The sequence below is a fragment of the Trachemys scripta genome, chromosome 4 (genome assembly GCF_013100865.1).
Source record: "Trachemys scripta elegans isolate TJP31775 chromosome 4, CAS_Tse_1.0, whole genome shotgun sequence".
Lineage (NCBI taxonomy): Eukaryota > Metazoa > Chordata > Testudines > Emydidae > Trachemys > Trachemys scripta.
Window position 1 is genome coordinate 118906462 of NC_048301.1, and position 20461 is coordinate 118926922.

The 20461-nt window shown below is 57.9% G+C and overlaps 2 protein-coding genes across 2 annotated transcripts in view; one reads left to right on the plus strand and one right to left on the minus strand.

The window, feature by feature from the left end:
• MOV10 (Mov10 RISC complex RNA helicase) overlaps window positions 1-15953 on the plus strand; it is a 26869-nt gene extending 10916 nt beyond the window's left edge. The window contains exons 6-22 of the mRNA XM_034770599.1: window positions 5959-6057; window positions 6444-6606; window positions 6772-6926; window positions 7286-7462; window positions 7583-7730; window positions 7895-8056; window positions 8595-8698; window positions 9210-9307; window positions 9630-9749; window positions 10100-10202; window positions 10608-10725; window positions 10823-11014; window positions 11524-11598; window positions 12092-12217; window positions 13629-13717; window positions 14317-14438; window positions 14945-15953. Of these exons, the coding sequence (XP_034626490.1) occupies window positions 5959-6057; window positions 6444-6606; window positions 6772-6926; window positions 7286-7462; window positions 7583-7730; window positions 7895-8056; window positions 8595-8698; window positions 9210-9307; window positions 9630-9749; window positions 10100-10202; window positions 10608-10725; window positions 10823-11014; window positions 11524-11598; window positions 12092-12217; window positions 13629-13717; window positions 14317-14438; window positions 14945-15009 (2116 nt within the window). The 3' untranslated portion in view covers window positions 15010-15953. The remainder of the gene's footprint in view (window positions 1-5958; window positions 6058-6443; window positions 6607-6771; window positions 6927-7285; window positions 7463-7582; window positions 7731-7894; window positions 8057-8594; window positions 8699-9209; window positions 9308-9629; window positions 9750-10099; window positions 10203-10607; window positions 10726-10822; window positions 11015-11523; window positions 11599-12091; window positions 12218-13628; window positions 13718-14316; window positions 14439-14944) is intronic.
• Window positions 15954-19124: 3171 nt separating this feature from the next.
• RHOC (ras homolog family member C) overlaps window positions 19125-20461 on the minus strand; it is a 32513-nt gene continuing 31176 nt past the window's right edge. The window contains exon 5 of the mRNA XM_034770604.1: window positions 19125-20102. Within this exon, the coding sequence (XP_034626495.1) occupies window positions 19929-20102 (174 nt within the window). The 3' untranslated portion in view covers window positions 19125-19928. The remainder of the gene's footprint in view (window positions 20103-20461) is intronic.

Below are 20461 nucleotides of genomic sequence, written 5' to 3' on the forward strand. Positions count from 1 at the left end.
TCTCGCTCATCGGAGGACCTGTCGAGATCGGCATACCCCCCTCAGGGACAGGCCGAGGAACGAGACTTGGGCCATTGGCAGGAGAGGGCAGAGGACCACCCTCATGGACCATCTCACTGGTCGTTTTGGACCCCGTGGGCGTACCACCAGGAGCAAGGGGCTTCACTACCATCGACCTCTCGCTCGGGTCACTCGGCCAGAAGGGCCCCAGAATCCACCATCTCTCGGCCTCCGCCTGGAGGCGTAGAGGCTTCTGTGTCCACACCACCCGACACCGTGGACCCAAGTACAGGTGACGCTCCGACCCAAGACCAGGGGGACCGGGCCCCCCCCTTGGATCCACTACCGCCGGAGGCGTCCTCCTCCTCCTCTCCGGATGAGGCAGTGGCGGGCACTTCATGCACGGGTCCCCCTCCGATAGATCTTCGGGCTCACCAGGATCTCCTCCGCAGGATGGCCCGTAACATGGACCTGCAGACGGAGGAGATAGTGGAGGTGCACGACCCGATCGTGAATATCCTTGGATCGGATGCCCCATCGAGGGTGGCGTTACCCTTGATCCGCACGATCCAAACGAACGCGAATACGATATGGCAGACTCCTGCCTCCATTCCACCCACAGCGAGAGGGGTGGAAAGGAAATACTTTGTCCCATCTAAGGACTATGGGTACTTGTACACACACCCCCAACCGTGTTCACTAGTGGTGGAATCAGTGAATGCACGAGAGCGCCACGGCCAGCAGGCTGCAGCGCCAAAATCAAAAGAGGCTAAGCGGCTTGATCTGTTCGGCCGTAAGGTTTACTCAGCCGGAGGGCTACAACTTAGAGCGGCGAATCAACAGGCGCTACTGAGCCGCTACAATTTCAACTCCTGGAACTCTATGGGGAAGTTTAAGGAGTTGATTCCCCAAGAGTCCAGGGAAGAGTTTGGAGCCATGGTCGAGGAGGGTAAGAAGGTGGCTCGGACCTCCTTACAGGCCTCCCTGGATATAGCGGACTCGGCCGCAAGGACCCTGGCCACAGGTATCGCTATGCGCAGGACCTCCTGGCTCCAAGTCTCGGGTTTGCCCCCTGAATTACAGCAGACCCTACAGGATTTGCCCTTTGAAGGACAGGGGCTGTTCTCGGAGAAGACGGACTCTCGATTGCAGAGCCTCAAAGACTCCAGGACAATCATGCGCTCCTTGGGGATGCATGTTGCGGGTCCCCAGCGCAGACCATTTAGGCCCCAGCCTCAACGTTTTTACCCCCCTCCACCTCGCCAGAGACAGGACCCTGCCAGAAGGCGAGGGCGAGGTGGTAGGAGAAGATGGGCTGGCCCTCAACCCGGTCAGAACCAAGGGCCACCAAGACCACCTTCAGGTCCTAGACAGAACTTTTGAAGGTGCGGTCGAGGACGGCGCCCCAGTCATCCCCCAGGATCCAGCTCCCTCCTTTCGGGATCGCCTCTCCCACTTCCACCGTGCTTGGTCCCTTATAACTTCGGACCGTTGGGTCCTCCGCACGGTGGAGAGGGGATACGCTATCCAGTTTTCTTCAATCCCCCCCTCCTCCCCCCCTTCCCCGTCCCTCTTCAGGGACCCTTCTCACGAGCAACTTCTTATACAGGAAGTTTCTACGCTCCTGGCCATGGGGGCCATAGAGGAGGTTCCGATAGAGTTAAGGGGCAGGGGATTTTATTCCCGTTACTTCCTGATCCCCAAGTCCAAAGGAGGTCTACGGCCCATCTTGGACTTGCGCGGACTCAACAAATTCGTAGTAAAGTTGAAGTTCCGCATGGTCTCTTTGGGGGCCATTATCCCTTCCCTCGATCCTGGAGACTGGTTCGCCGCCCTCGACATGAAAGACGCATACTTTCACGTTGCAATTTACCCGCCTCACAGACGCTTCCTGCGATTCGTGGTAAACACGGTGCACTACCAATTTGCTGTCCTTCCCTTCGGCCTATCCTCGGCCCCAAGAGTGTTCACGAAATGTATGGCTGTCGTGGCAGCGTACCTTCGTCGGCAAGGGGTACAGGTGTTCCCGTACCTAGACGACTGGCTGGTGCGCGGTCGCACCAAGGAGCAAGTTCAAGCTCACGTCCACAGAATAGTGCACACATTCAACGAGTTGGGCATCCTACTCAACAAGGACAAATCCACTCTAGAACCTACCCAGAGAATAGAATTCATCGGCGCAGTTCTAGACTCCAGACGTGCACAAGCCATCCTGCCAGACAACCGCTTTGGCACCATCACGAACCTCATTCAAGGGCTCAAGGCCTTCCCAACTACCACGGTGAGGTCGTGCCTTACCCTGCTGGGTCACATGGCTTCCTGCACGTACGTAACCAGGCATGCCAGACTTCGGCTTCGCCCGCTTCAAACCTGGGTGTCATCAATATACCGTCCACATCGGGACAGCCTGAACTTGGTGGTCACGGTCCCGAACTCGATCCTGGCCTCCCTCACCTGGTGGCTAGATCACAATGTGGTCTGCGAGGGGATGCCATTTCACGCCCCACAACCCTCTCTGCACCTGGTCACAGACGCGTCATCTCTGGGTTGGGGCGCCCATCTCAACGAACACCATACCCAGGGCCTGTGGACTGCATCCCAGTTAGCCCTGCACATCAATGTTCGGGAACTGATGGCGGTACGCCTGGCGTGCCAGGCATTCCTCAATCTCCTACGTGGCCGCTGTGTGTTGGTTCTCATCGACAACACCACGGCCATGTTTTACATCAACAAGCAAGGAGGAGCACGTTCGTCAGTTCTATGCCAAGAGGCCATTCGCCTGTGGGACTTCTGCATCGCCCACTCGATCCATCTCACGGCATCGTTCCTCCCTGGAGTCCAGAACACTCTAGCGGACCGACTCAGCAGGTCCTTCCAAACGCACGAGTGGTCTATCCGTCCGGACATCATACATTCCGTCTTCCAGAAGTGGGGGTTTCCCCAGATAGACCTGTTTGCATCCCGAGACAACAGGAAGTGCCACATGTTCTGCTCCCTACAAGGTCGAGCTCCGGGCTCCCTCTCGGATGCGTTTCTCCTTCCCTGGAAAGACCACCTGTTTTATGCCTTCCCTCCGTTTCCTCTGGTCCACAAGGTACTGCTCAAATTGCGCAGAGACCAGGCACAGATAATTCTGGTCGCTCCAGCGTGGCCGAGACAACATTGGTACACCACACTGTTGGAACTCTCGGTTCAGACACCGATCCCGCTTCCATTATGTCCGGATCTCATATCTCAGGACCACGGTCGGCTGCGTCACCCCGACCTGCAATCACTCCACCTCACGGCGTGGCTGCTCCATGGTTCACCCAGGCAGAGCGGCAATGCTCACACTCTGTCCAACAGATCCTGCTGAGCAGTAGGAAACCCTCAACACGGACCACGTACCTGGCCAAGTGGAAACGGTTCTCCTGTTGGTGCGAACAACGAGCCACGTCCCCGTTGCAGGCACCCATTCCTCTCATATTGGAATATCTCCTCTCCCTAAAACAACAAGGGTTGGCGATATCTTCAATTAGAGTTCACCTGGCCGCTATATCGGCCTTTCACCCAGGGGAACTCGCGTCCTCGGTATTCTCTAACCCGATGGTTGTTAGATTCCTCAAGGGCTTAGACCGGACGTACCCGCAACAGCGTCATCCCGTCCCGACGTGGGATCTCAATCTGGTTCTCTCCAAACTCACAGGTCCTCCATTCGAACCACTAGCCACCTGCTCACTTTTGTACCTATCCTGGAAGACAGCCTTCCTCGTAGCCATCACCTCAGCAAGGCGAGTTTCTGAACTCAGGGCGCTTACATCCGAGCCCCCTTATACAGTTTTCCATAAGGATAAAGTACAGCTTCGCCCACATCCTGCCTTTCTCCCTAAGGTGGTTTCTCCATTTCATATCAACCAGGACATATTTCTCCCGGTCTTTTATCCCAAACCACATGCCACTCGCCAGGATCAACGTTTGCATTCCCTGGATGTACGAAGGGCCCTGGCCTTCTATATTGACCGCACAAAGCACTTTAGAAAGACGACGCAACTCTTCGTTGCAGTGGCCGACCGAATGAAAGGCTCACCGGTCTCCTCACAACGCCTATCCTCCTGGATTACGTCTTGCATCCGGACTTGCTATGACCGGGCAGGTGTCTCAGCACCGCACCTCACCGCTCACTCCACGAGGGCCCAAGCCTCCTCGACTGCTTTCCTGGCACATGTTCCGATACAGGACATTTGTAGAGCGGCGGTTTGGTCATCAGTCCATACGTTTACAGCCCACTATGCACTAGTGCAGCAGTCCAGGGACGATGCTGCATTCGGGTCAGCGGTTTTGCACACAGCAATGTCTCACTCCGACCCCACCACCTAAGTTGGGCTTGGGAGTCACCTAATGGAATGGATATGAGCAAGCACTCGAAGAAGAAAAGACGGTTACTCACCGTTGTAACTGTTGTTCTTCGAGATGTGTTGCTCATATCCATTCCAAACCCGCCCCCCGTCCCCACTGTCGGAGTAGCCGGCAAGAAGGAACTGAGGGGGCGCCGGGTCGGCTGGGGTATATATTCAGCGCCATGAAGGCGCCACTCTAGGGGGCTCCACAGCCGACCCGCCGGTGTTGCTAGGGTAAAATCTTCCGACGATCGTGCACGCGGCGCGCGCACGCCTAATGGAATGGATATGAGCAACACATCTCGAAGAACAACAGTTACAACGGTGAGTAACCGTCTTTTGCACACATACAAAATGGGAAGTGACTGCCTAGGAAGGAGTACTGCAGAAAGGGATCTGGGGATCATAGTGGATCACAAGCTAAATATGAAGCAACAGTGTAAGACTGTTGCAAAAAAAGTGAAGATCTTTCTGGGAAGTATTAGCAGGAGTGTTGTAAGCAAGACAGGAGAAGTAAGTCTTCTGCTCTACTCCACGCAGATTAGGCCTCAACTGGAGTATTGTGTCCAGTTCTGGGCAGCACATTTCAGGAAAGATGTGGACAAATTGGAAAAAAGTCCAGAGAAAAGCAACAACAACAAAAAATAAAGGTTTAGAAAACATGACCTATGAGGGAAGATTGAAAAAAATGGGGTTTGTTTAGTCTGGAGAAGAGAAGACTGAGAGGGGACATGATAACAGTTTTCAAGTACATAAAAGCTTGTTACAAGGAGGAGGGAAAAAATTGTTTCTCTTAACCTCTGAGGATAGGACAAGAAGCAATGGGCTTAAATTGCAGCAAGGGCAGTTTAGGTTGAACATTAGGAAAAACTTCCTAACTATTCCAGTGCTTAACCACCCTGACAAATTGCCCAGGGAGGTTGTGGAATCACCATCACCAGAGATTTTTAAGAGCAGGTTGGACAAACACCTGTCAGGGAAGGTCTAGATAATACCTAGTCCTGCCTTGAGTGCAGAGGACTGGACTAGATGACCTCTCAAGGTCCCTTCCAGTCCTATGATTCTTTGTGCAGCTGGGATCCAACCCCATTCCCTAGCCAGGGCAAAAGCACCTACTGGGCTTTTATAGAGCCAAAGGGACCGTTGGCTCATCTAGTCTGAGCCCCTGGATAGCACAGGCTTGCCTCTGCCCCAGGACCCCCAGGTTGAGCCCAGTAACTTGTGGTTAGTTAAAGCATCTTCCAGTCAAGAGCTGGAGAATTCACCATGTCCAGTGGCTGATCACCGGCTGTGTTACCCAGTGGTGCCTTGTTTCCAGTTGGAATTTGCTTGGCATCAGCTTTCAGCCATCGGTGCTTGTTCTGTGCTAGATGAACGAGCCCTTTAGTTCCTGGTAGTTCCACCCCGGGGAGGTGACCCAGCCACCTCTCCATCTTCTGGGGGTGGAGACCCAGCCACCTAGGTCCTGAGACCCAGTGTCCCCCGCCTGAGCCCCCATGCTGGAGTCTGTCCTACCAGCTGGGCAGGGCGAGGAGCTCACTCCCGCAGAGCCCTGCAGTAACCCTGCATCTCGTCTGCCTAGCTCCCAGCACCCCGAGCTTAAGCAGCTGATCCCGCTGGGCTTCTACAACTACCCGCAGTACCTGCAGGACATGGTCAACGCCGAGCGCAGCAGGCTGCGGTGAGTGCTCGGGGGGTGGGGTGGAGGAGGTTCACTGCACTGGTGGCCTCATTGACCTCCCAAGGAAGGGCACCTTCTCCCACGCAGCCATGGGGCCCAGCCCCCCTTAGCCAGAAGCCCCCACCAGCCCTTAGCTGAGCTGCCCCGAAAGCAGGGCCTCAGGGTTCCTGGCACTGGGGCCCGGCAGGGGTTTCTCCTCCTAGACACTAAGTCTCAGGGACACACAACAGACTTTACTGGCCACTGCTCGCCCGGCCCCTTGCCTCCGAGGCCCAGACACGCCGCAGGGCGCCTGGAGCTTGCTGCCTCCTCTCTTGTGCCGGCTAGCCCAGCCCCGCTGTGCCCGGCGAGGTCAGGATAACCTCTGGCTGGCACTGGCCCTGCAGGAAGTCCCTGGCGACCGAGCTTCAGTTTGAGAACTACCAGGAGAAGTTCCAGCTGCTGCTGCACCTGGAGGAGCTCCAGATGGAGGTGGACATCCGGCGCTATGATTTGCAGGACGTCCCGATGGTGAAGGACACTCAGAACAAGAGGCTGCTCATCCTGGAGGTGAGAGCCAAGGCCTGATGGCCGTGCCTGTCCCGTCAGCGCGCCCCCTCCTCTCATGTCTGGGCTACCAGCAAGGAGGGTGGGGCCCGCAGGACAGTTGGCTGCCAGGGGAGCACAGCCAAGCACGCTCCCTGCTGAACTGCCCCGTCTCTGCTCTGTCCCTAGGTCCCCGGCGTGGCAGAGAACCGCCCGTCCGTGCTGAGGGGCGATCACCTGTTTGTCACCCGGAGCGAGCAGCGCACCTTGCCCCAGCTCATCCAGTACAAGGGCTACGTGCATGCCGTGGAGCTGGAGAGGGTCAAGCTGGGCTTTTCCCCCAAGTGCGTCGCGCCCGGGTCCCTGGGGGGCTCGGGCCAGTGCCCGGGGTGGGGGGAGGGGAAGCTGGGCCCTGACTGGTGGCACCCAGGGGTCTGCGTGGAACCAGACTGGAGGGGCTGAGGCCAGGTCCAAGGCAGCTGCCTGATGCAAGCCAAGCAGCTCCTGCTGTTAGCGCTGACAGGTGACTACCTGGGGGAGTGCAGCAGAGGGGGAGGTGCTGTGCTGTGGGGCACAGGATCGCCAGCCTGAGCAGGGCTGGGGGTGGGAACCACGCAGAGTAGGGGGAAGAGTGGGCCTGGGCAGGACGGTGCCCGGGGAGGGGTGCCCAGCGCTCTGTCCAACCCTGTTCGCCCTTTTTCAGCCTGCTGGCGAGCTTCGTGAATAACCTGAAGTTCGATGTGACCTTTACCTTCAACCGGCTGCCGCTGCGGGTGCAGCACCGGGCCGTGGAGCTAGCCAAGGAGAGGAACCTGGGCGATATCCTCTTCCCGTCCTTCTCGTACAGAGAGTCTCTCCTCCACGAGGGAGGCCGGCTCAAGTGAGTGCCTGGCTTCAGAGGAGAGGCACTCGGGGGGATGGCTGTGTGGGGAGCGGGGTGGTCACACGCAGCAGGGCCTGGCCTTCCCCTCAGCATCTGCCCGGCTCCATTTCCCCTCAGGCTGTTTGACCGGAGCCTGGAGACCAACCAGGAGCAGTACGATGCTGTGCAGCAGATCGTGACAGGGATGTCCAGGCCGGCACCATACATCATCTTCGGGCCGCCAGGGACCGGCAAGACCGTCACCGTGGTGGAGGCCATCAAACAGGTGAGGGGTCCCCTGGCATCTCAGTCCAGAGCAATCACCTGGTCCAATTGCCACAGGGGCCAAGCACTGGCACCCGGGTCTGGGCAGCTGGCCCACAGCCCCTCTCTCCCCTCCACATCCATTTCCTCCTGCCTGGGCTGCTACGCTCTTCCTCTCCCGCTCAGGTGGTCACGTGCATCAAGGACTCCCATGTCTTGGCCTGTGCACCCTCCAACAGCGCCTCGGACCTGCTCTGCCAGCGCCTGCTGAAACACCTGGACAAGGGCAGCATCTATAGGATCAACGCCAGCAGCAGGGACTATCACCAAGTGCCGGAGGAAATCAAGGTACATGTGCACCCCTGGCACCCCAAGAGGCACCCAAAGAGACATCGCCCGTAGAGCTGGGCAGGAATTTCCTGTCTGAAGGATTTTATGAGGGCAGATGCCCTTTAGCACACTTCAAATTTTCCATGGGAAAATTGAAATTGGGGGTGGAAATCAGTTTTCCATTGGGAAAAATAGGACAGCCGGCCTGGAAGACTCCTGTCAGTTTCACTTTCTGCAGACAGGCACAGAGTGAAATTGACGACAGCTTCCCAGGCAGACCTCTCAAGCTGAAAAATGCCAAACATTTTTTTCAAAACTCTCATTTCCTTATGGGAAGGGACTTCCATGTTCCAGCAGCTGTAGTCACCTCCCCAGGCTGCACGGTCGATAGGCGTCCCTGCCCTCCCTGCAGGACCCTCAGGTCACCCGCCAAGACGCACATGCCATTGCCAGTTGTCTCAGGGCTTTATGGAGGGAGAGGCGTCTGCCCCCAACTTCCCCAAGGGAAACACAGCTCCGATCCCAGACCTTGTCTAAATGCTCTTGGTGTTCGTAGCCCTGCTGTAACTGGGACGATGCCCAGCAGTGCCACGTGTACCCAAGCAAGGAGAAGCTGCAGCACTACCGGGTCATCATCACCACCCTGGTGACAGCAGGACGGTAGGAGGGGCCCGGGGCAAACCGCACCAGGGTGGGGCTGGGGGGCCCGAATCACTTCTGATGAATGCGACTGTGCTGGGGGACCGTAGTAGGGATGTGATTGGGGGGTACGTGGCTGTGCTGGGGGAAGAGAAGGGAATTCTTTGGGCAGGATTTACCGGGGGAAGGGACGTAACAGAGAAATGTGGGCGGGGGCTGACCGGAGGGCACAGGAGGGGGGCACATCATCAGGTTGGATGTATTGGACACTTTCTGGTGTCTCCATTTGTAAAAGGGGAGGGCCAGCCCCTCAGACTCTGGGGGCAGGAGTTCTCTCCCTGCCCAGCCCTGGGCATGGCCATGGAAACCCCTGCTCAGGGAGGGGAGGGGGGCATCGCCGTGCTCAGGAGGGGACCAGCGGCATGGGCAGGTCCCACAGGAGGCCTCTGTGGAGCAGTCTGGCTATGCAGGTGGCAGGGCAGGGAGCCAGCATTGTACAGGCTTGTTCACTGCCTCTCCCTGTCACCCGCAGGCTGGTAACGGCCCAGTTCCCTGACGGCCATTTCTCCCACGTCTTCATCGACGAGTGCGGCCACGCGGTGGAGCCGGAGTGCCTGGTTGCCATCGCAGGTGAGTAGGAGTCTGGGGATGGGAGCACTGCACCCCCCCAGGCATCGCCTCATCCACCCTGCCCCACATGCCTCGGAGCCGGCTGTCTCACTCCTGCTCAGACAGGTGGCCAGCGCCTGCTGCTGGCGGCAGATTCCAGGCCCTGGATGCAGCCTCTTCTCTGCGCTGTAAGCTCGGGAGGAGCCCCCCCATGCTGCTCGGAGCAGATACAGCCGTGATGGGGCCCTTCGGCGGCTCCTTGCCATGCAGGGATCAGTCAGTGACCTGCCTGGGCGTGGATCTCCTACCCCGCCCAGCCACCTCAGCCGTCTCTCTGCCCCAGGAATTCTGACACCGATGGACCGGGAGACCAACACCAATGGGGGGCAGCTGGTGTTGGCGGGAGATCCCAAGCAGCTGGGTCCGATCCTGAGGTCCCCACTGGCCATCGAACACGGGTTAGGTGAGTGGAACAGAGGGCGAAGGCACCGGGGGGGAGAGTGGGGAGTTCTCAGACACGCTGATTTGCCCCCAGCTCTCTGCCCCCTCGTCTGGGCTCTGGGGCCACCTGGCTTTGCACAGCCATTGCAATAACCCGTAGTGACCCTGGGCACCTCTGGAGAGCAGGGAGAGGCCCGCTCCCTGATAAGCAGGTGAAAGTCTCCCCCAGGAGAGTCACTGAAGCTCCTGCCCCCTGCTCAGAGAGGCCCAGGCCAGGCTGTGACAGGCCAGACCCCGTGGGGCTGCTCGTAGGGGGCACGGTCCCAGGCCAGGGGGGGTCGCTGGTAATCAGGGCATCACTCTCTCTTGCAGAGGTCTCGCTGCTGGAGAGGCTCATGAAGCACAACTCCCTGTACCAAAAGGGAGCCGAGAGCTACGACCCGCAGTTCGTCACCAAGTTACTGCGGAACTACAGGTGCCATATCCGCCCTGCCGGGACTGACAGTGACATGCGGGAGCCGTGAGGGCTGTCGGAGCTGGGCTGCCGGCAGCAAAGGCTTCCAGCCCCTGTTCTGCTGGCTCAGCCCGGGATGCTCGTATCTGTCCATCTGTCTGATACCCACCTGCCTGGCGTGGGGCTCATTTAATAGTCACCCCAGGGCAAGAGGCGTTGGACGGAGCAACCCGGATTCCTGGGTTCTGCCCTCCCTGCCCGGAAGCCTGGCCATGGCCGCTCTGTGCCCAGGGCAGAGGTCGCTAGGGCCCCTCCTGTTGCTGGTGAGGTGGGAGGGGGCCTCAGGGAAGCAAGGCTGCTGCAGCGCGGGTGAGTCTGAGGAGCAGCCGAGCACCCCTGGAAATGCTGTCGCTGCTCCTTCCCCAGGTCCCATGCCGCCCTTCTTGAGATCCCCAACCAGAAGTTCTACGACGGGGAGCTGCAGGAGTGTGCCGACCGCCTCGTCAGCTATTCCTACTGCACCTGGGAGGAGCTGCCCACGCAGGTGAGGGCAGGAAGCAGGCACCCAGCCTAGCCCCCGTCCCGGGCAGGGCAGCGCCATGGGACTAGCTGCAGCCCTGACCGTGGTGCTCTCCCTCCAGGGCTTCCCGATCATCTTCCACGGAGTGTCCGGGGAGGACCAGCGAGAGGGTAACAGCCCCTCGTTCTTCAACACGTTGGAGGTCGAAGCCCTGGTCACCTACCTCAAGAAACTGCTGCAGAGTCAGGGCAAGCGGGGCCGCTCCAGGATCTCCCCCAAGGAGATTGGTATCATCTCCCCCTACAGGAAGCAGGTGAGATGCAGCCCGGCCCCCAGGGCTGCCTTCCCCACGCACCACGAGCCCTGCAGAGAGGCCAGCAGTCCAGCCCTGAGCTCCCCCATCCCAGGCTCCTCAGCCCCACACGCCGTCTCCCTGCTGCACCCCATCAAGCCCCACTCTGCTGAGTATCTGGACAGAGGGCGCAGTGCCCCATGTGGGGGAGCCCCCTTGGGGCAGGGGCCAGGAGCCCTGGGGAATTGCCCCAGACGGAGGGACCTGCCGGATGGGGCCGGGGAACCCCAGCGGCGTTCTCTGGTCAGTCGCATGGGAACGACACAGAGCAGAAGCCTGCCTGGCACTTTGCTGAGGGGTCGAGGGCATTAGCTCAGTGAGATGGCGGAGACCAAACAGGAGGGTTAGGGCGAGACATGGCGGCCATCGCAAGGGCCTACAGGCTGTGAGAGGAACAAGCACGGGGCTGGGAGCCAGGAGCTCCTGAAGGCGGCGGGAGTCACATCCACTCCTCCCTCGGTCCTCCCCAGGTAGAGAAGATCAGACAAGCCATCACCAAAAAGGATGGAGACCTGATGAAGCTCCCAGACATCAAGGAGCTGAAGGTAAGTCCCTCCCACCCCCCATCCCTCTGGCCACACCTGGAGTAATGGCTATGGCCTGGCAGCTACGCCAACAGCCACACACAGCCTGAGGGCAGACTGTCCCAGCTCAGCGGTGGGACTCGCTTGGCGCTGGGCCAGGGGGCAGCTCTCCACCAGGAGACACCAGGCCAGCCTGGGGCCCTCCATCCCTTGGGCTTGCAGGGCAGCGTGCTCCGGCCATGCGGAGAGGGCACCTGTAGCCTGCATCCCCTGGGAAGAAGAGGGGCCCTGCATCTCCTTTGTGAGCCCTGCAGCCAGAGCGCTGGGGCGAGATAGGCTCCGTCCAGCTCCCGCATCATCCAGAGTCGCAAAAGCAGGGGAGGAGGTTGAGGGGACGCTCTGCCCCGCAGGGTCCCCGCACAGCTGGGTGTGCGACCGGCTCCAGGGGAGGCGGGGGTGTGCGAGGGAGGCTGCCGACGGAGGATGGAGATCCCTGCCCTCTGCTCCCTGCTAGGTGGGCTCTGTGGAGGAGTTCCAGGGCCAGGAGCGGCGTGTGCTCCTCATCTCCACCGTGCGCAGCTGCACCGAGTACCTCAGCATGGACGAAGATTTCAAACTGGGCTTCCTCAAGAACCCCAAGGTAGGCGCCCGCCCCTGCTGCCTCTCTGGCCCCAAGGAGACTGTGGAGCCCTGAGGGCAGTCGCGGGCTCTCAGATGGGATGCAGAGCTGCCAGCCATCCCCAGTCCATCTCCCTCACTGCCCGCCCCCCACCGCCCCCCCTGGTTTCACAGGCCACGGCTGAGTCATGGTAGAAAATGAGCTCCGAGCTGCTTTGCAGCCGTGGACAGGAAGCGTGGGCTAGTGGGCAGAGCAGGGCCAGGACTCTGGGTCCCATTCCAGGCTCTGCTAGTGACCAGCTGCATGACCTCAGGAAGCAAATCCAAGCCCCATAACCTCAAAGCCCTCCAAGGCCCCAGTCACACAGCCCTTCCCCCAGCCTGCCCTGGGGACAGCACCTGGGAGACATGCCTGCCCTTGCTCCAGGGGCCACGGGCCACTAGCCCCAGGACAGGCGGGCAAGTGAGGCTGCGCTCGCAGTAGGGCCCGTTCTCCAGCTCGGGGGCACTAGAACCGCACGGCTCCGGCATTCCCCCCCCTGCATCCAAAGCCCGGGGCAGAGCCGGCTCCCACAGGGCCAGGCTGCCTAGCACCCAGGTCAGCCCCACAGGCCTGGCCTCTCCCGCACAGACAAACCAGCTCGCTCTGCCGGGGAGCCAGGAATCCTCCCAGCCCACCAGGCTCTCTGCTCACCTTGGGGCAGCTGCAGCTGCTTGGCCAAGGGGCCGAACGTCCGGCAGAGCCTGGAGCACTTGCGCCAGCTGAAGCAGACTGTGCCTAGCCCGGGCAGCGCGCTCTGGCCCAGGATAGGGCAAGCCGTGTGGCTCGTCAGAACCACTCACTCCAAACCCTCCCTCGCACCTGAGCCTCATCAGCAGTGACTAGCACTGATCCCAGCAGAGCCCTTCCCCACACCACTTCCTGTGGGGGCGGGGGTGGTCTGTGGAAAGGAACACCCTTTAACCCCTTCCTGTCTGGGCAGGAGGCGGGGAGGCTGGGTGTGTGCGGAGAGCCCTTCTGCCCCTGACACGGTTGTGTGCAGTTGTCTGGCCAAGCGGGAAGCAAAGCCTGTGACCAAACGTAGCAGAGCTGCACGCAGGCCAGGCCCTTCTCAGGACACAGCGTTCCCAGTAGGTGCAGTGCCGGTGGGGTAGACGGGGCTCAGACTATCAGCTAGCCCTGCTCAGAGCTAGTCTAGTCAGTCACAGTGAAACCCAGCCGTGGAGCTGCACCCTAGGGAATCACAGATCCTATTCCGGACACTGCCCCACCCCTCCCCATTAGCCCACTGACAGCCAGAAAGTTCTGGGGCTACGGACCGGCACTAGAGCTGTGGGGCGGGGCAGTCTGGGCTGGCTCTCCTGCCATCCTGGGGGGGCGAGGGAGCTGTTTCCTGCAGGGCGAGCGGCCTCATCCTGCTCTCTCTGTTTAGAGGTTCAATGTAGCCATCACCAGAGCCAAGGCTCTGTTAATAATCGTGGGCAACCCGACCGTGCTCAGCAAGGATCCGCACTGGAACACGTAAGTTGCATCCTGCAACCTCCTCCTTCCCTGTCCTCTGCCTCTTCCCAGGGCCCAGTGGGCTCCCCCGTCCCGCAAAGCAACTGGACCCCTCCTCTGGCCTGCAACGCAGCACCCCATTCGCAGGTGTTAGCACGGCACCTGCCGTACCATGCCAGGGGCCTTTAGGTGGCTGCTCGGATGCTAGCCTGCAACCAGGCCCCCTGGCGGTGGGAGCCGCTCTGAGTTCACTAGCAGAGAGTAGGGCTTGCCCTGGGCTGGGAAGGTTGGTAGATCTGGAGGGGGCGACACACTTCTCTTGGGATCAGGACGGAGCCAGTGACCCAGCAGCATGCTGGGTGGGGGTGTGGGGTGTGACCATCTTTTGAATGAGACGTTTAAACCCTGTTCCAAGCCCTTGCCACTTGTGGTCGTTAAAGAGCCCAGGGCACTTTCTGTAAGCGAGGGATGAGTGCTGGGGCCTGGTGAAATCCAAGCCAAGGTGTCACCCTTCTGCCCCCGTAGTTAGGACAGAAAGGGTAGCATTGCCCTGCACGGCTCAGTTGCTGAGGAGGAGGGCTGTGCCTAGGGCTAATGGACACCTTTGGTTGTACCTGCAGGTTTCTCAGGTACTGTACAGCGAAGGGTGGCTACACGGGGTGCCCCTACGCTGAAGAGAGCCTGGAAGAGGATATCCTTCTGGAGGAGCTTAGCTCCCTTCACTTGAGCACACAGTCAGCAGGTGAGAGCAGCACAAGCTTGCACCCAGCCTGGGTCCCAACAGGGCAGCCCTCTCCCCAGCTCTGCGGGGGGTGGGATATGGCCTGGCTGCAAGGGCATTTTGAGACCCAGTGGCATGACTTGTAGCTCAGTCATGCCCTCTGCTGGTGTCCCGCTGACAGGCTCAGCCTGTGTGGGGGGGAGCAGCGGGGGCTGGGGGGCACAGGTGTACTTTATTGCAAAGCAGACAAGCGTTGGCCCGGCGTTCACTTCCCAGAATCCCCCTTGTGGGCAGCCTCAGGAGAGTGTCCATGCCACTGCCGCACCTCTTTGGGATCTCTCAGGGCGACTGCAGGCTCCTGCCCCTGCCACTAGTCCTGACCTCCTTCCGGAGAAAGGAGGGAGCTGAGAGGGGGCTCTGCTCTCCCCCTCCTGTGCCCTACGCAGACGCTGCCCTGCTCCCCACCCCCAGCCTGCCTGGGCGCTGCTCTGGTCCCCCTCTCACAGCCGGCCGGCGTCTCTCTGCAGGGAACCAGCTCGGGGAGAGCCACATCCAGCAGCAAGTGGAGCCGGAGTGGAGACACGAGCACTGAGGCATCGCCTGCAGTTCGTCCTACTGCCATGTCAGCACCAGCAGGGCATCTCCTCCCTCACTCAGCAACTGCCCTTTGCCCTCTGTCTGGTCCCCTCAGCCACCTCGCTCGCTGCCGGGGGCTTTCCAAGCGCACAGGGTGGGGCAGAGGAGTAACGGTGCAGGGACTGAACTGGGAGCATAGCCCCGACTCTACCCACTATCCCAATGCCCACCTCTCACATGGACCCAGCCCCATCTCCTACCCATTAGCCTGGCACCCACCTCTGCCCTCATCTGGTCCACGTAGGCTCCTCCCTGTAGGATCTGGGCCCAGCCCTGGGGCCTGCTCGCTAACCTGAGCCAGTGCGATTGTGTAACTCTTGGAAGCACAAGGGCAGCTCGAGACGGAAACTGCTCTGCTTGGCCGTGTGAGGGGTTTGTTTGCACCGTCTCGCCCCGTCCCCTCTCTGGCCACTGTGGGGAAGGGGAGCCGCAGCAGGAAGCCCTGCCTGTTTGCCGGCATTGCCACCCAATGGTTTAAACGATTTTACATCCAATTTTTGGGAAAAGACTCTTTTTAAAAAAAAATTCCCACTGCGTGGCGAACCTGACCGGCCCAAACCAGCCCTGCAGACACCAGCGACGCTGCGACGGAGAGACAACTTCCACCTTGGATCACGTTTTCCACACGTGGAGACCGGCTTTTGAAAATCAAATTCCCAGCTCCTGGTCAACCGAACACTCTCCTGCGAACTAGAGCCATTTCCAGAGCCCAGCTGCACGGCCTGGAGCCGCTGCCGAGTGGCTAACTACAGGTCTGCTCAGGTGTTGCTGTGATGCTGACTAACTGCTGGTTAGCACACAGGGACCAGCTGGGCTGTAGCTCCCTGGCCAACAGGCCCCGTGCACTGCCCTCCAGGCAAGCTGTTCGATGGTGCTCCAAAATAAAGGGTGAGGAAACCACTGGTGCTTGTCTGTACAGTGCTAAAGCAGTCTCAGCTGGCCCCGGGCAGCTGGGCACCGCTTCCAGGGGACGGGGGAGCCGGATTTGCATGTGGAGCACAATGCTGCTGGCAGAAGCCACGGCAGGGGGCAGCGCTGGGCATTGTTTACAGGGGAAGGATAATACGAAGCTGGGGAAGGGTCAAGTTGGAGGCCAGTATGTTCCCCCTTCCTGGAGTCTCAAGAGGCTTAGGAGATAAACCTGGGCTCATGGCAGGGGCAGAGTCATGTCTCAGTCATGACTCAGGTAGGCAAGAGTCATGTCACCGGGTGTGTTCAACTTTCCCTTCCCGGCATTGTCTCTGCCTGAGAGAGAATCTCTCTGCCTCCCTCCCACTCAGCTGCGGTTCATGCTCTGTCTGGGGCTGAGAACGCTGCTCTTTGTGCCATTCACAGCCCCATAACTCAGCTAGTGAATTATGGGAGCAGCTGGTGCAGGGGTAGCCCGGGGTGCTGAATGAGGCACCACCAGCTGAGCCCAGCCTCTTCCCTTGCTGGTTGATTGCCTGCCAGGCAGACACAAAGCGGGCATGGGGAGTGTTTTCCTTACGCAGGGCTGGGCTGTGGTGCATCTCCTGGCTTTTCTCATTGGCGGGAGCTATTCGTGTGAGAGAGTTCAGAGTCTGGTCAGGGATTCCCAGGCTAGCTGGCTACATCACTCCTCTGGGGCTCAGCTGGAACCCAAAGCCTTTGTCTCAAAGGGGCGGGGGTGTTAGGAAGAAGGACTTGAAGTGGCTGTAAGGGGAAGGGGCACGGGTTTTTCCACCTTGTGTGTAATGATGGGCTGGTCACAGCAGTTCCCTGTCTGCAACTAGAGAAGTCCCACTTGTTAAATGACAAGTATGTTGACTACAGCACCATCTGTCAAGCATCAAGGCTCATCAGCTGTCCAATTCATTGTCACTCTCATGACTAACACCAGTGACTTGTGAAAGGAGAAGGGCCTGTCTATGCTGCAATCTGGTGTAACTGCAGCACCTGTAGCCATAGTTGAACTCGCAGGGTACTGACAGTAGGGACTTCAGCTGGGACCATACCAGCCCACCTTGGGTCCTCCCACTGGCAGCGAGCCCCACTGCAGTGTGCTGTGACTGGCTAAAGTCTGGTCACTGCTTCTCTCACAGCTCCAGTTCAGCAGTGTGGGGAGATCCTTGCTGGTAAGAGGCTTTGGCTCATGGGAGGTTTATGTTGAGAGCAGCAGTTATGGAGCACATGGTCTCTTTCCTTCGCTCATGGCCCTAGAGGAGTGTGCATTGCTTGCCGCAGGCTAGGAATGTGCTGCTAAGACCCTGTCAAGTGCTGCTCTGTGGGAACAGGCTCCCAAACCAGAGAGGGGTGGGCAATCAGGGGCATCTCAGACCGTTCACAAATAATTAGCCCCCAAATGGGCAGGGGAGGCTATTTGAGAGTAACCCAGCACTGACAGGGCATTCACCAGTGCAGCAGACACGCAACGCTATCAGGTTTGCCTTACTAGGCATTTGTATTGCTTTCTGTCTCCACTCCTGCTGGCCACCAACAGGACAGGGCAACAGAAAGGGCTGTACTGTTCCCCAAGGTGTTTTCTGGGCACGCTGCAATGTGGTATGTCTTCATTTCAAACATCCCCCTTCTCTCTGCTCAGAGGGAGGAGAGGAGACAAACTCCTAGTGCCTGAAAATCCCGTCAAAGATCCCCTACTCTAAACCGAGAGGACAAATTCCTAGTGCCCAAAGATCCCCTACTCTAAACCTGACCTCTTCCAAACATTCAGCCTCATGATGAAAGCAGGCGACAGCATCAGGATGCTTCAGGTCTATTTGCATGGCCTGAACGTACATGTGCATTTGCTCCCCCTCCTCAGTGGCGGGGAGCTAGGTAGCATTTCTAGAGTGTGTACAGAACATTCCCAGAGCGGGTTTCAATCAGCAAATGCCATTTTACAAAAACAAAACTATCTGGCGGAATGCAGCTGCTGGTGAAATTTTATTTAGAAAATGTCAGAATGAAGTGTTGTGGTGGTGCCAAAATGTCCCAACTGACATCAACATGGAACTGCTCATTTTTTGAAACAAAGTCAAAATCATAACAAAATGTTTTGACTTTATCAAAATGTTTTTATCAGTCCAAAAGTCGGATTTGGTTTTGTAGAAAGTTTCCAAGTGCAGAAAAGGGAAGAGATTTCAGTTTCCGTCTCATGTGAGCATTGGGTGAAATTCCACTGCAGAACCCCCTGGAGTACTGAGGGGAGTTTCCAGCGGAGAATCAGCATGAGGTTTTGCAGAAGAGAACTGCTGTTAGCTGTGCAGAACACACACACACACACACACACACACACACCCTTTCTTAGGGAAGAAAGTTGAGCCACCCCATTTCCTATGGCCAGCTTGGAACAACGTTCACAGGACACTGACCAAACCACTCCTGACATTTCCTTTTGTATTTCATCATTGTGGAATTCACCTCCCCAGAGCTGCTCAGTTTCCTTAACGTACCCAAAGTACTCAACCCCATGCACTGGCAGGGGGATGTATAATCCTCACGCATCCCTCTCTGAAAGTGTCACTCCCATCTTAGTTATAGCGAGGCATCCTCTCCTTGTCCCAACAGGGCAAAGGTGGGGAATCTGCCTCGGTCAGTCAAGCAGGCCTATTAGAACTAGGGCTTGAAAGAAACTGAAAGATGCAATAGGCAGCCTTTGCCCCTCTCCAGGCCTTTTGCAAGGCGCTCAGAGTGTGTTAATGATGCTTCGCACCATCTTGTGAAGCAAGTAGTTCTGACTCTTATTTTGCCAACAGGTGACCAAGGTAGGAGGCATAGTGCCTAAGGGCCACACAGCAAGTTATGGACAAAACCATGGAATTTCGTCCACAAGAACCGAGAAGTCCTGACTGGCAACTCCCTGCTCTAGCCCCTCAACCCAGCTGCATGGCATGGGGATAACTGAAGGACATCCCCAGGAAGCTAGTGGAGAGGAGAGCAGGAGACCCGAGAGGTCTGCATGCATGGGGCAGAATAATGGTGCACAGGCGCTAAGTTACCGTTATTAAAATACCAATTTGCATTTATTCTCCCAACTATGCATTTTAATTTATAGGTGGACTCAAACGTCAAGGCAAACGTCAGTGTGTAAGAAAAAGACCCAGCCAAGGGTTATTTTACAAGGCCTTACTTTATTGAAAGAGGATAAGAAGACACTACCACAGTGCAGGTCCAAGGTGAAAGCGCAGCAGAAGGCATTTCCGACAGTAGCAGAGCACGGCTCCTTGCAAAGCACTGGTGGAATAGGGCAAGGCCCTGAGTACAGACAGAACAGAGACTGCCTTGGTGAATCTGTGTACAAAATGCTGGTGGGTGTGCTGTACACCTTAACCAGAGGGAGAATCCAAACCCCCCTGGAGCAGGAGCAGCTGAACATCTTGGCTTGGAGACAAAGCAAGAGTTCAAGAAAACACAACCAGGATGCCAGGACAGGAACACACACCCACAGGCAGACTGTGTCAGAGCTTCCTTATTTTGCTCTAATCGAACAGTATGAAAGTAGAGATTAAATATTGCAGAGAATCTGTACAGAGCATCAGACAGGAACAGGGGATGAGGGATTAGTATAAAATGGGACTGAAGTACAACACCGAGAGCTACTCAAATGCACTGTATGGTGTATACAAAACAGAAGTGTCTGCCAAAGATGGTCCAAAGACATTTGGCCCTTCAGAGCCGAGGACCGGCTTAAGAGGACAGTCCATGCATGGCACAGAGAAGCACCACTAGACACCTCCCCATATGTGCTTCAGGTAGTGGGTTTTGGGCAGCGGGGTGCAGGCCACATTATATTCTCTAGACATCAGACCTAACAGCGCTCTTCCCATCCTGTACCCCATTCTCACACACGTGGGGGTGCAGGAAAAGACAGATACAGTACAGATGGCAGTCACATTCTTCACGGGCATTGCTGCTTTACAGGAGTGGGCAGCCTTTACGCTTCTTGTTTTTCCTGACTTGTAAGCCGGCCCGAGTGGCCATCTCAAAGACTTCCCGCACGCCATCCTTCGTCTTGGCGGAGCACTCGAGGTATCCAAAGGCGTTGATTCTGTTAGCCATGTCCCTCCCTTCCTCTGGCTTCACTGGCTCCTAAGAGTCATGAAAGAAAAAGCTTTTAGAACGCTGAGTTAAGCACCAGTGCAGCAGGCCAGACGTGCAGTCAGGGAGGCTCAGCATCTCGAGGTACTGATACAACCATGACTACTCCTATCTGAGTGCCTCCCTCTTCGGAAGAGAAGCTAGGATTGTCTCTGGAAATGCTTTAGTATCCGGCATCTCTCAGGGACTGGGATTCTGCTGGAACATTAACAGGAACGGGAGGTGGCAGCAGCAGCCAGTAAACCTCTGTGGGAGTAATTGCACAGCAGGAAAAGGCATCAGCAGGTCAGTCTGGGCTGAGCCGAGGGACTGCCCTGTTACTGCGTAGCAGGGAACTCCACTGCCTCGAA